Here is a 13335-nt window from a genome sequence, read left to right as displayed (position 1 = left end):
GACAAATCTTTTAATATCCTACTCAGGCAATGCTCTAGCCATTTCCCGGCTTTGTGGAAGGCTGTTAAGTTAGCTTTTTATTAATATCTACAATTCATTTTCAGATTTTACAGCCATCTATAGTCACACACTTGTCATCAAACCACTTCTGGTCGATTTCAACCCCTAATGAACTTTGCTCCTTCTAAGCACTATTTCAAAACCACAAGGAAATCTTTCATGTAATTCAGATCTGAAGATCAGATTTTCAAACTGACTCAAGTGCTGATAAGACTGTTTTACACCGGGACAGAATTTCAATTGTATCTAACTTGACCACTACACCCACTATGCTAACAAACCCATGAACATTTCCTTCTTAAGTAAAACAGGCCTGACACACAGCTCCTTGTGTTTCTGATACATAGGAAAAAATCCCAATGTCTTTATTAAAGGAAATAGTTTGACCCCCCTCCTCACCCCCAACCCCCATCCCAATTTTGGAAATGTAAACTATGCAATGTACTCAGTGAGTGAGGAGCACAGGAGGCTTGTTTAAAACATTATTTTAGAGGAAGAAACCTACGATTTCTGCAAGAAACACTTTAAGTCATCTAAATTACCAAAAAAAAAAAAAAAAAGTCACGTGCACCTTAATGTAATTATGGGCCACAAATTAGGAAAACTCTATTTGGGTATTTTCTTGGTAATTTTTCTAACGTTCAAAGATTTTAGCCTTCTTTCATTTTCAACTTCCAACTAGACAAAATCATTGAATATTTTGATCATTAAATCTTGGGAAATAACTACCATTCTTTTTTGGGGTGGGAGGGTAATTAGGTTTATTAATTTTTAATGGAGGTACTGGGGATTGAACCCAGGACCTTGTGCATGCTAAACACCCACTCTACCACCGAACCCTCCCCTCTAGAACCTCCCCTCTAGAAACATTCTGTATGAAGATTTAGAAGGAAAACAAGTTCTGAAGAAGCAAAAGAAAACGAGAACTATTTAAAATGTCTAAAATATTTTGCATTAAAAAAATAATAAAATGTCTAAGGAATTCCAATCCCAGGGAGGTAAGATGGCCCCCTCCGCACACATCTGTCCAAGGTTAGAGAGCGCGCAGAGCGCGCAGAGGCGGCAATGTCACGTTTCTTGAAAGAAACTCATTCCAGTCTATTTACTGAAAGTGTCTATCCGGGATCTATTCCATTAGTCACAGCAAATAACAAATCCTTATATTCTACAACTTGGCATTCTGGCAAAATGAGCTATTTAACATATTTCTACTTCAAGTTAAACTTATTGAAACTAGAAATTAAATAGCCAATACCCCAGATACTCCTTTTTATGACGTTAGATACATTTTAAAGTTTCACCTTTACAGCATATGACATGCTTTATTAGTACATATTTTTATTTTTGCATTCACTGCCCATTAACTACTAGACTGTCTAATCTAGAATCAAAAGGTAATCTATAGTTTGCCATTTCCAGTGATGTGCTTTTGGTGCAGTTAAGAATGGCTTTATATTAGCAAGTGGAGGGACAAAGCAGTCAGTCACTGTCACCTAAGCCTTCTATAGCTCACACGCATTTTTACAAATGCTATGTTTACAGTTATTTCAAAGGGCAATGAAAAAAAACCTAAGAGATAGATTAGTATACAAACACGTGATGTGGTTAAAACCTAATTCTATAACCCAGAACACGTGTGATAACTACTATAATTTTTCATTTAGTGATTCTCAAAAGTTCTGTGTACCTGAGGATGATCTAGGGAAATTTTAAAAAACTGCAGCTTCTTGGATCCTACGTTTAAAGAGACAATATCCTGACTTGGAGGATATGGCCTAGGAGTCTGCATTTTATCAATTACCGCCCCCCCCCCGCCCCCCAGTGATTCTGTTGCAGGCGGTCCAAGCGCCACACTTTGAGAAACTAGGCACCAATTCCACTGTATTTAGTATTAGGACATGAACTAAAGCCATGTGAGTCTGTGCTTATCATTCTAGTAAAATAACAAACAACAAAGTTGCCTGTTCCAAAGAACACTTTTTCATTACTTTCAGACATTCCCTTCACCTGTTACGCAAACTGGGTAAACCAGTAATCCAGGGAAAGAACAGACAAAACAGTCATCACCATTATTAACAGCAACAGAGTCTACGAATGTTTACTGAGCATTTACTACATGGCAGATACGGTAAAAAGTGCTCTTCATGCATTACAGCACATGGGAGGTAGTAAGCAAACTACTGCAGAGCGAATTTTAAATAACTTGCCCAACATCCCGTAGCTGGGAAGTGTCAAAGTGGGGATTCAGAACCGGACAGGCCTGTTTCAGAATTCTAATTAATCTGAACTTACCTGAATTTCTTTTGAGAGCAACGTAAACATTCTGACAGATAAATACGCAAAGGGTTTTTCTGAATCTTGGCAAAAGATTACAATAACCACCTGCTTCAGTTGGATGCTTCTCTGTCTTTTCCAAGATAGAGGCCCTGAAGACAGAGAAACTGGATCTTCCACCCTGGGGCCGGGGAGACCTAAAGCTGTAGCCCTCACAACGCGAGTCTACAACACACACTCTAGTGTGGACAAGTATCTGTTCACGTAACATAAACATGGTTGTTTCTTTAGAACCTTCTGTGGGTTTGCATGGTCTCTGTGACGCTGCTGCTGCTTGCCTGATCCCCCCACTCTGGGCGGAAGTGAGGTGCGCAAACCCAAACCACGTAGGCAATGGCCCCCGTGCTCCAGGTTCACATACCTACACGTGGACATAGACGTGGGAAAGAAGGCAAGCAAGAATGAAGTAGAGAGCTGGGTGGAAGTGCTTTTGAAAATAGTGGCTAAACATGGTAAAAACCTAGAGCCGAAATCTTCAACACTCCAAACTAAGCCAACCTTTCCTCAAAAAAACTTGAGAAGACAGCATAGGCAATTAAGTTACCACCCCCAATGTGTGTACAAAGTCCACAAATGAGGATGTATGATCAACTTGTGCTGATGATCACGACCACCTGAAACAGAAGCCTCTCTGTGGCTGTTTCCTGAGCATCATGGCACAAGACTCTGGAACTTCTGTACACACATAACTCTGGTTCCAAAGAGGGAACAACCACTGGCCACACGCCAGCACGTAGAAGTGTATGCAGCAGTGTACCCAGCACTGTACGCCGGCAGCTTTCCCAGCTTCAAACACAGGAGGGGAGGTAAACCTTCGCTCTCACCAAAAGGCATTTCAGTAACAGCAACTCGCCATCGCCATTTTTATCCCAGGTGGGAGGCTAAATCTCTTCTTCCCCTCGGACTCCAGTGCTTTACGAATTTAGCAGCCAGAGTGGTCTCCTAATGGTTCAAGAAGGCAGAAAACCAAAAAGTTACTTACAAAGACTGCAAAGCACTCAGTCCTCGAATGGCTTCGTTGGGTACTGTTTTCAACTGGTTGTTTTGGAGAGTTCTGAGAGGAAAAGTTTTGGTTAGTGAATAATAAGCAATTGTTGACATTTTTCCTTAGAAGAATTGAGAACCATTTCTTTCAAAGTAAAAAATTCCTCCTAATAGCAAAAAGGTGGGGGGTAGGGGGAGGAGGTGGGTGTCTAGGCACAAAGCACCCAAGACAAGAGAATTGCCAAAGAGCATGGGGCACCTGTCTTAAAGCTGGAAATAAACCCTGGGCCCCCACCCCAAGCCACCTCCCGACACAGACCTGCTGGGTAACCTGGGGTTGTCTCACTCTCGGGAATTAAGGCGCCCTAATTAATATTCATCACCTTAGATGCTGTGCATGTTAACTGGGAGGTATAACAAGTTAACTGGGAGAGACAACAAGCAAACCCACTGGAATCCCTAGTGCGTTTACAAACTGAAATAAAGCAGAGCCCAGAACACAGGCATTAGATAAAGACAGTTTTACCAAAAGGACAGCAGACCCTGAGCTCTGAGGGAGCAGTGGCCAGGTCCTCAGTGAACGCAGGGCCAGGACAGAAATAAAGCTTTAATTATCCAATCGTTACCACCCGGAGAACAGAGGTATTGATCAGTACTGAAAACGAAGTCTTTGTTATTCTTGCCTAATGCCTTTCCTGGTCACATCAACAAAATGACTGCCTGACGTGAGTCATAACCACAGACTGGAATGGAAGAGGGCCCACCCAGTTCACTGAACCAGAGAGGTCTAGTGACTTACAGACAATCACCCAGCGAGGCAGTGGCCAAGTGGGGCCGGCAGTCAGTTCACCTGCTCCCCATTCGGCCAGCCTCCAAGCTTCTGACCACGGCCAGGAATTTATTTCCTGATCCCTCACAGGCTACATAAATCATAGGCATCTCCATCCCCTGTAGCTCTAAAATGACTTTACCATTTGGAGCTCTGATAAGCCTTTTTCCCCTCAGGGTCAGCTGATTTAAAATTCTTACAGCTATCAAAGAAGGAGACACAAAACCTTACCAGTAAAGTTGAAATATAATTTTGATTCAGTGCATTAGCCACATGAAGAGCCTAACATTCAACTGTCATGCACTGGAGGTCAGAAAACCTATTACTTAGACGTTAACTTTTGTTATCTAGACCCGGGGTTGCCTAAATCAGCTGTAGCCTCCCACACTACCCATTGGCCACTCCTTAAATCTTTTAATCCTGAACTAAAAGAAACTGTGCTTAACCTAGCTCCGAGCATGTTGACTATGCAGAAAGAAAATACACAGCCAGCTGTGAAACTCTAAAATTGCATTACTTACAGAACTTTGAGTTCTTTCAACCCCGACAAGGCCTTTGGGTGGATAAAAGAAAGGTCGTTGCCAGCCAATCGCCTAGGGAGAAAAAAAAAAAAAGGTAGCAAGAGAAAAATAGTAATTCAGACTCTTAAAATTCAGAACTCACAAAAACCCAATCTCCTATTGAAGCTCTCCATGAAACATTTCTCAAGTCTGTCTGACATTAAACGTGGACTTAAACCTTTGCTAAAGTGATCCCAAGTTTCCTCCAATGAGATAAATGTCTCTAGAATTTTTTTTTAACTCCAATACAGTAATTTAAGCAGGCACATTTTTATTCCAGTGAGGTCAAGCAAGCTAAAACACATTAGACCAAATTAAGTTTGCTATTCATGGTCACTCTCTGCAGTTTGCGGTATTTTCCAAGTGCCTTATAAATACAGACCGCTGGTCAGCGGGCAGGAGTTTATACAGATCAGAGCAAAGCAGTCTGTCAAGGAGGAATGCCTTGGGGAGGCCAGGCAGCCGGTTATCTCCCCATGACCAAGGGCAGCATACTCCGGGAGAAAGAGAGGCAAAAAGTGAAAGTCACTGTAAGCATAACTTGCCAAACAAAGGCATTTTTTTTTTTTAAACAGTTTGTCCTAAAGAAATTTCAAAGTGACACATTTAAGTGGGAGCAAGAGTGAAGGAAGGAAAGGATAAGCATTCTTTGAGTCCTTTTGTAAGAAAGGAGCACACACTTCATACTGAGTGCCACTTTTCCTCCCATTTTCCCGGCCCCACAGACACGTGAGGGAAAGTTGGACAGAGGACTTTAGGAAGAAGCAGCTGGAAGTCGTACAACTCAGAGAAGTAATTTGTAAACAGGTGAACTGAAGGAGGACCCTTCAATAATGGCAGATTTGAACCACATGGGTCCATGTACAGGCAGGTCTTTTCCAGCAGTAAACACTGCATGCCACACAGTGCAGGCTGGTTGACTCCACGGATGTGGAGGAGCCTCGGATAAGGATGAGGTGGCGTGGTAACTATAAGTTATCAGTGGATTAAGTCTTGCATTGTTCAAGGGTCAATGGTATCGACTTAAAAATGCCAGTTGTGTGCCCGTGTGATCACACACAGGACTGCTCCAGCTTCCTGGCTCCGGCAGGGGTGCTCTCCCAGGCAACGAGATTTTGTTACCTATGATGTTTTAAAAATGTTTTCTCCCCAACATGTCATGGGATCATAGTCATCAAGTCATATCAATTCCTCCTTTAAAAGATCTATTTCCATTATCCGCTCTCTTCTTTCTGTAAGCACCCTGCACCGCTGGGCCTTATTCATCCATTCATTCATTCACTAAACCCTTGCATTTACCGATGGACAAATATGTGTGTCTACTCAGCGCCAGGCACACGACATCCTCTTCTTAGACTTCAAGTCCCCTCATTTCAACCTGCTTGTCCTAGACACCCTGATCTAAGGGGCATAAGGAAGGCTCCTTTACACTTCCTAAAACTTGAAGTCACTGAGGTGACTGAAACCCTGCTTTTCAGATGCATTATTTTTCCCTTGAAGTTTTTGTCCCAGTTAAAATGCAAACGGCCCTGGAAAGGACAATACTTGACCCTTACTTAACATTAACACAGAAATGTGTACAGAGATGTGTGTCAGTCGTGGGGTGGGAGCAGGGAAAATGAAAAGGGACTCAGAAAGTGAAAGTACACAGAATTATTTCTTTAATAGCAAGGACAACAATGCTGGATTCTCAGGCAACACCACAGGTTTACACCAGGGTTCATGCCCCTCAACTAAATTCTTCCTAGAAAGCCCGCGCAGCACGCAGGGCTGTGTTTCTCACAAGGCTCTCTGGCACCTAGGCCCCAAACCGCACGCCTTCTGAGGGCTTCCCACCGTCCAGGCTCATGATTGCCTACTTTGTACCACGTAGAAAATGCAGGATTGGAGAAGATGGTTTTAAGGCTTTTCAATGCTTCTATTTAAAAGTATTTCTCCTCAGCAAATCCTTTGGGTTCTAGACTAGCCAGCTTCACCAACACATCTTTAAATGCCTCACCTCACAATCTCATCTTCACCCCTTAAACACCCAACTCTATTGTGACTTTCTGTGAAAACTGCACTTCTTATCAACATGCCTTATGAACTTTTGGAACACTCAATGAAACAGGCCACTTTGTGCCGATTGTCTCTTGCACATTAGTCTTAATAGGCCAAGTACAAAAGCTTCCAAGAACAGGGCACACATCTCGTAACTCTGTTACCACTCACCACTGTGTCAACCCATTAGTCAGAAACTGCTTTCTCAGCATCTCCTCCTTGAAAACAGATAGCGTCCCACAGTCTCCCTTAGTGCAGGCTTAGGACAAGCTCTCTCGAGGGGCTTCCCCCCACCACCACCACACTCACTCATCGCATTCAGCTGATAAAGCTCATTGCTGTAATGCACTGTTTAAAAGGTCACATTTTTATAAGATCAAATTGGACCATAAGGACCACAATGGGCAATAACCTCCTTCCCTCAAGGGCGGCAAGTAGTCATATGACTATGGTATCTGAAAGGGAAAAAGCCAAAACAAAGCAAAACAAACAAAACAACAACACTATGAACAGACCAAAGCTGTCACTGGATTCACATTCTCTTGTCTCTAATATTAGTTTTGAACGTCCCCATATCTATGGGCTTTCCTTGAGGAGTTCAGTCTATTGTATGAAAAGAGTATTTTACAAAGAAGCAAAGGAAATGGCAAAATGCAGAGCGTCTGATTTCCTTTACTTGTCGACAGAAAAGGGTGCTGAGCCACATTAGCCAAAATATTTGCTTCCTTTCCCCAAGTACCTGCCTCTTTATAAGCCCTGGGAAAACTAAAGTAGCTTCCAGAAGTCTCCTCTCCTTCTCTCCACTACTTATCGTTCAAAGAAGTGACCAAATGAGCCTGCATGTGGCTTATCCTGGAATCCAAGCCCGCTATCTGGAGAAGTAAACACCACTAGGATGCGGTGAGTGGTGACCACGCTGGGCAAGGGGACACGCTACTCACACCACTCCGACGGCTTCGTTGCTTCCTAGAGTCAAACATATCGGGTGGAGCCTTCTGGAATGTGTCTACCCACGTTTACCAAGCAGCTGGGTTAATGAATAATAAACACAGCCGCCTGGTAAATGCGCTGAAGCTTCAGCCAGGGCACCTTCCCGAGCCTCTTCACATTTTGCTTATTTCATGAGCCAGTATTTCTTACAGTAAATCCTGCGGGTGCTTCACGTCCAAAAATTCAGATGCAAGAGAGGGCAAAGTGATTAAAGAACAGGGTAAGGGACCAAGTCCCCAAAACTCTGGAAGAAAAACCCCACTAGCAAATGCACCCAGGTAGGTAGTCGCAGGCACTGGGTGAGGCCGTTTACGTGCATTTGTTTTAATCATCTCAGGACCATAGCCCCACTTCTCTGGGTCTCCAGGAGGCTAGGTGACTTGGAATAAGTCACACAGTGGGTGAGTGCGGGAACCAGCACTCCAGTTCTCACCTGGCTGGCTCCCACGCTCACCCACGTCCTTCTGCGTGGCAATGCCTCTGGTGTGTCACCAAGAGGCTGGGCAATGACTCCCAGAAGGTGACACAAAATGAGTACAGGCGAGTCAGTATCTGTGTCTGAGCAGCGACAGCTCTCACGCAGCAGACCAGCGTTCACAGCAGGGACTATGGGTGAGGAGCTCAGAGCTGCAAGGACGGAGGCGTTTTCTACAGACCAACGCTGCCATCCTCCCCACGGCCAAAGATGACCAGGGGGATGGAAGGAGGGAAGACAGGACCCCTGAGTGGCTACGGGTGGCAGGGGGCATGCTCTAAACCCACTCTGATTCTATGTAAGATATAGAGCACTCTCTGATGTGCTTTTATAGGAACGCCCGAGGAAAGAGAGGTGGCTGATCTTCAGGAAGACTTTGTCACCAACGGCCTCTCCTAGCAAAGACCAGCTCCTTCTCCTACGCCTGCATTTGTCTGTGCTACACCTGATGGTTTTCTTAGCATCCCACTTCACGAGGACCTACTGTCTGGGTCCAGAAAACCGTTTTTTTGGTTTTTTTTTTTGACACCTCCACCTTTTTTTAATTTTGTTTTTTATTGAAGTGTAGTTGATTTACAATGTTTGTTTCTGGGATACAGCAAAGCAATTCAGTTATACATATATATATATACGTATATTTTTCAGATCCTTTTCCATTACATGTTATTACAAGAAATTGAATATAACTTGGTAAATGATGATATTTGTATCTTTTGTTATTCTTCTGATGACTGTGAAGCTCTAAGGAAAAAAACTCATTAGGGTGAGCCTGGAAGAATGAACAGTGGTAAAATGTTCCACTTGCTCAGGGAAGAGGGTCCCAAGCATCACTGCCTCCTGCTCTGTGCCCCGTAGCTTCTCAGTCTCCAAAGCCCAGAGAGAACCTCACGCAAAGTTTCAGTCCATCCACTCTTTTCCTCTTCCTGCTGCCACCTGAGTCTAAGCCCTCATTTTCTTCCTCCTGGAATATTGCCATGAACCTTCACAAGACTCCTGCCTCAAACCACTTGATTGTAATACCGTGAGATCTAAATCTTAAACAGCACAACTCAGAGCATTTTCCCAAAGGCTTTTCCCCCCACGCTGAATTAGCAGGACTTCAGTATGGGCCTCTCTTCCTTTCTCACCTTACTCCCCAACGTTCCTTGTGTCCTAAAGGTTAGTACATCAAGCTTTTCCCCCTCTGACGCTTTGCCCTTGATACTTCGAAATACCCCCACTCCAGTGCCCCCCAGCTGGAACCTTACTCATCATCACTGTCCAAACTGGAGGCTACCTCCCTGTGACAGCAGTATGATATCACCTTCCTTTGATTCCACAGGTATCAACCCCCACTTGTTGGATGCATCTTGTTTTGCTTCTGGTTACTATGAACGTGTCGCATCTCCTTCAAGTGTCTTACACATGCCTTATGGGCAGGAACTAGGTCATATTCATTTTGTGTCCTCTTACATGGGACCTCATGTGAAACAGACACTCCAGCGTTCGCTGGAATGCCTCAACGAAGCCCCAGGATCAGCCTCTGGATTCAAAAACAAGTGACGCTGCTACCTAAAGCGTGGGGAAAGCGTACTCATTATCTCCACGTTTCTGCATGTTTTCTCCTCTTGTTCCATTGCGACCCCCCCTCCCTCCTTCACTTCTACCCTTCCCTCTCCTAACGGGCCAGAGCTGCTTGGCTTGATTTTAAGTGCTGTGGCCACAGTGTTCTTTCTTAACCTTGGTGTATTTTCTTCAGGGAGTGAGGAGGGCCTTGAACAGAAGGACACCAGTCCACTGGTCAGTGGTGTTATCTCAACACACACTGGCTCGTGCACAGGATCACACAGAATTAAAACAAGTCTAGCAGGACTTCAAACGGGGACACGCTCTCCCTCAAGGCGACTCCTATTTATTCTGCTTGTTACAGCAGTCCCAGAGGCAGAGGCGGATTGGGGAGGGATGGAAAAAGGGTGGAGGAGAGGGAAACTGCCATCCATCAGCCTTCCTCTCCCATCGGATTTGGAGCCGTTCCAGGAAACAGGATACAAGAGGCTCAGTGTCTGATGTCTTTATGGATCTGTTTTGCGTGCATTTATTATTCATAGGGACCATAAATTCACATTAGGGGCTCCTTCTAGGGGAGGCTAGAGTTTTCAATATATCCTCGATTCTTAATGCGTATGCTATATGATAGTTTCTATCTGCCATCCCTCCCAGAAGTAAGACAGGAACGGCGCTGGTTAAATGGACACGGATCCCCGGTCATCTGTGTCGGAGGGTTCGTATCTTCATGAAACATGCAGAATTAGACTGGGGTTTTTGCACGCGGGAAGCAATTTAAAGAAACGAGAGAGGCCGTGTGAAAGAGAGAGTACACCAATTGGTGTTAACTCCTTGAGAAGTGCCTGGGTTTAGGTTTCTTCTGGTTCATTACAGAAATGTCATTGTAGCCACTTAGCTGGAATTCCAGCCAAGAATCAATGGAGGAAGGACTACCATATCCGCACTGACTAGACACATGCACCGAGATGGTGCGGGGGGGAGGGCGGTGAGGGGTCAGAAGCTTCCAGCAGCTGTTGTGAGGAGCCGTGGGGTGAAGCAAGCAGAGGCAGGCCGAGCGACCGCAGCAGGAAGGCCCAGGCCCCAGCATGGTCTGCACGCAAACAATCGGGAGCTTTGCTCGGGGCCACCTCTCCATCCCCGAGAGAAGTGGTCCGGGCGTAGGTGACAGCCATAGCTTCCTGTCCATTCACGTGGTGCCTCCCTCCACTTTGCAGAGGTGGTTACCAGACAGCCTGGCACTGGGTCAAGTCCCAACCGAACGTGACTCTGTGCACCACCCTTCCTTCTTTCTGAGCCATGTTTATCTACCCCTCAGCCACGTCTTCTCGCCTCCCTCACCATTTCTTTCCACACCTTTGTCTCCCTACCCAACAGCTTCTCCTTGGAAGCCACACAGATGATCTCTCACTGCTTGTAACCCAAACACGTCCGGGCTGCCCCTCCTGAGAGGCCATCACGTTCTCTCCAGCGGGTGGATCAGCACGGCGTCGAGCTCCTGGCCAGCCCGAGACTCGCCCCCAGAGATGGCGTTTCCAGTTCAAAACCCAACTGGCCAGGTGAGGCCACGGGAAAGCGCCCAACAGGAGGTGAGTGGCGTCTTCCTACTAAATGTAACTTGAGGTCAGCAGGACCCCCAATTCTGGCAACAGTTTCAAGGTAAAATTTTTTTTAAAATGATAGGGCATACCTCTAATAAGTCCTTAATCATCAATTTATTTTTATCTTAAGGCCCCACTAAGTGCTCAGAACTTTGCTGGTTCCCGGGGAAAACAGAGCGCAAGAAGTGATACTGTTCCCAGGCTGGGACATTTGGTAGCAGCACACAGTTACAGAAAACTAGCCCTTGTGCAGCACTTTCATTGTCATCGCCCGACTCCACTGGCCCTGACAGGGACTCCGTGCAGCGGGCCTGCTCCTGCTGCTTTGTAAACAGGTAAGGAAAGTGAGCCTATTGCCTCCACGCCTGGTCCAAGGTCCTGCAGCACAGCCAAACGATGTAAATCTCAGAAATAAAGCGAGGTAATTAAAAATAAAATGATGTAAACGCTAAAAGCAGAACAATGTTGTTTCGCGTTATTTTCTATAAATGACTTCCGAAAGGACCAATGCGTGTGGCTATTTTCTTAATGAATACAGAGAGCCAACAGCTAACTCGCATCCTTCACAGCTCCCCTTGGACAGCCTTCTTACCGAGGTTAAATAAACCTCACCGGACACAGTAAATCAGAGCCCAGAATCAACTAACCATGTTTCACTTACCCTTTTCTTCCCATACCAGGGAAGCATTTTATATTTTCATATAACTTTCATGTAAGTTTCATATGTAAAATTCAAATGTGTTTTATGAACATGCATGTATTAAGAATCCTTATTATGGAAATTCCCGAAGTTTTTAATATAGTCTTCCTTTACAGAGAAGGGAAAAATTATTTCATATATATTATATTACCTTACATATTTCTGTTTAAAAGCACAAAAACGAAAGCAGTAATGCTTATCAAAAAATAAACTCATCCTTGCTAAAACTCAGCCTACGGGCCACCTGGAACTCTTCCACATACTACAAGAGCTTTATTCAATTCAGAGAAACTTACATTCCACCAGCACCCAATTGCCCTTTGTGTTTTCCACTTCCTCGTACCGTCAGTAACCCATAGAAGACTTTATTTTATAGATAAATCAGTAAAAACCCTGGCAATGGTTACATTTCCTGAGCACAGTTTACTCTGACAACCTAGTCATTTATCCTCTGGCAATAAACACACACAATATCCACCCATAGGATGAAACATGTTACAGCTTTAAAACACATTTACAGCTGACATCAGCCAACAAAGACTGACCTTCTGTGACAAGCTATAGGTAAGGCAAAGTAAATACTGAGTTTTCCCAAGACACTTCTCATTTCTTTTCTTTCACAGAAGGATAATTCATTAAACATAAAACTTCAGTGGAATTTAATTTTTACATAGGCTGATAAGATTTATTACATCAATAAACTCAAAATAAGAAGAAATCCTTTGTCTTAGCCCCTCCCTCAATGTCAAGGTCAAAAACATGGTCACTGTCAGCAAAGGTCACACAGGAGAGAAGGGTGACAAAAGGCCCTACCTTTAGAGGAAAGTCAGTGGAGCTGAAGAGACAGGTGCATCCTGACATATGCAGAGCACAGAATAACAAGGCCCTCAGCCCAGCACTAAGGGGTGAGCAGCAGAGAAAGGGCAAGAGCAAATGGGAAAAGAAAGACCAGGGAAGGCTCCCTAGGGCCGTAAGGGCTCAAAACGGACCGGATAAAACGAGCGAGATGTGCATAGTATGCAGAGGAACCATGGCACATACTGCTGGTTGTCTGCCAAACACTCATTCCCTCCTTCCTGGCAGAGCCTGGATTTATTCAAATATGACTCAGCTCCATGAGTAAATTCTGATTGGTCTTAACCAACCAGGCTGAGAAAAGAAATTGTACACATCTACCAAAAGTCTGGAAGTATATACAACAAAATATTAACCATGGGTAT

The 13335-nt window shown here is 44.5% G+C and overlaps 1 protein-coding gene across 1 annotated transcript in view; it reads right to left on the bottom strand.

Moving 5' to 3' along the window:
* The window catches only part of LGR4 (leucine rich repeat containing G protein-coupled receptor 4), a 93345-nt gene that overhangs the window by 22195 nt on the left and 57815 nt on the right, over positions 1-13335 (bottom strand). Inside the window, exons 3-4 of the mRNA XM_031459859.2 lie at positions 4729-4800; positions 3377-3448 (exon numbers count right to left, since the gene is read on the bottom strand). Coding sequence (XP_031315719.2) covers positions 3377-3448; positions 4729-4800 — 144 coding nt within the window. The remainder of the gene's footprint in view (positions 1-3376; positions 3449-4728; positions 4801-13335) is intronic.

The sequence above is a fragment of the Camelus dromedarius genome, chromosome 12 (assembly GCF_036321535.1).
Source record: "Camelus dromedarius isolate mCamDro1 chromosome 12, mCamDro1.pat, whole genome shotgun sequence".
Classification (NCBI taxonomy): domain Eukaryota; kingdom Metazoa; phylum Chordata; class Mammalia; order Artiodactyla; family Camelidae; genus Camelus; species Camelus dromedarius.
This window is presented reverse-complemented; position numbering and strand designations above follow the sequence as displayed.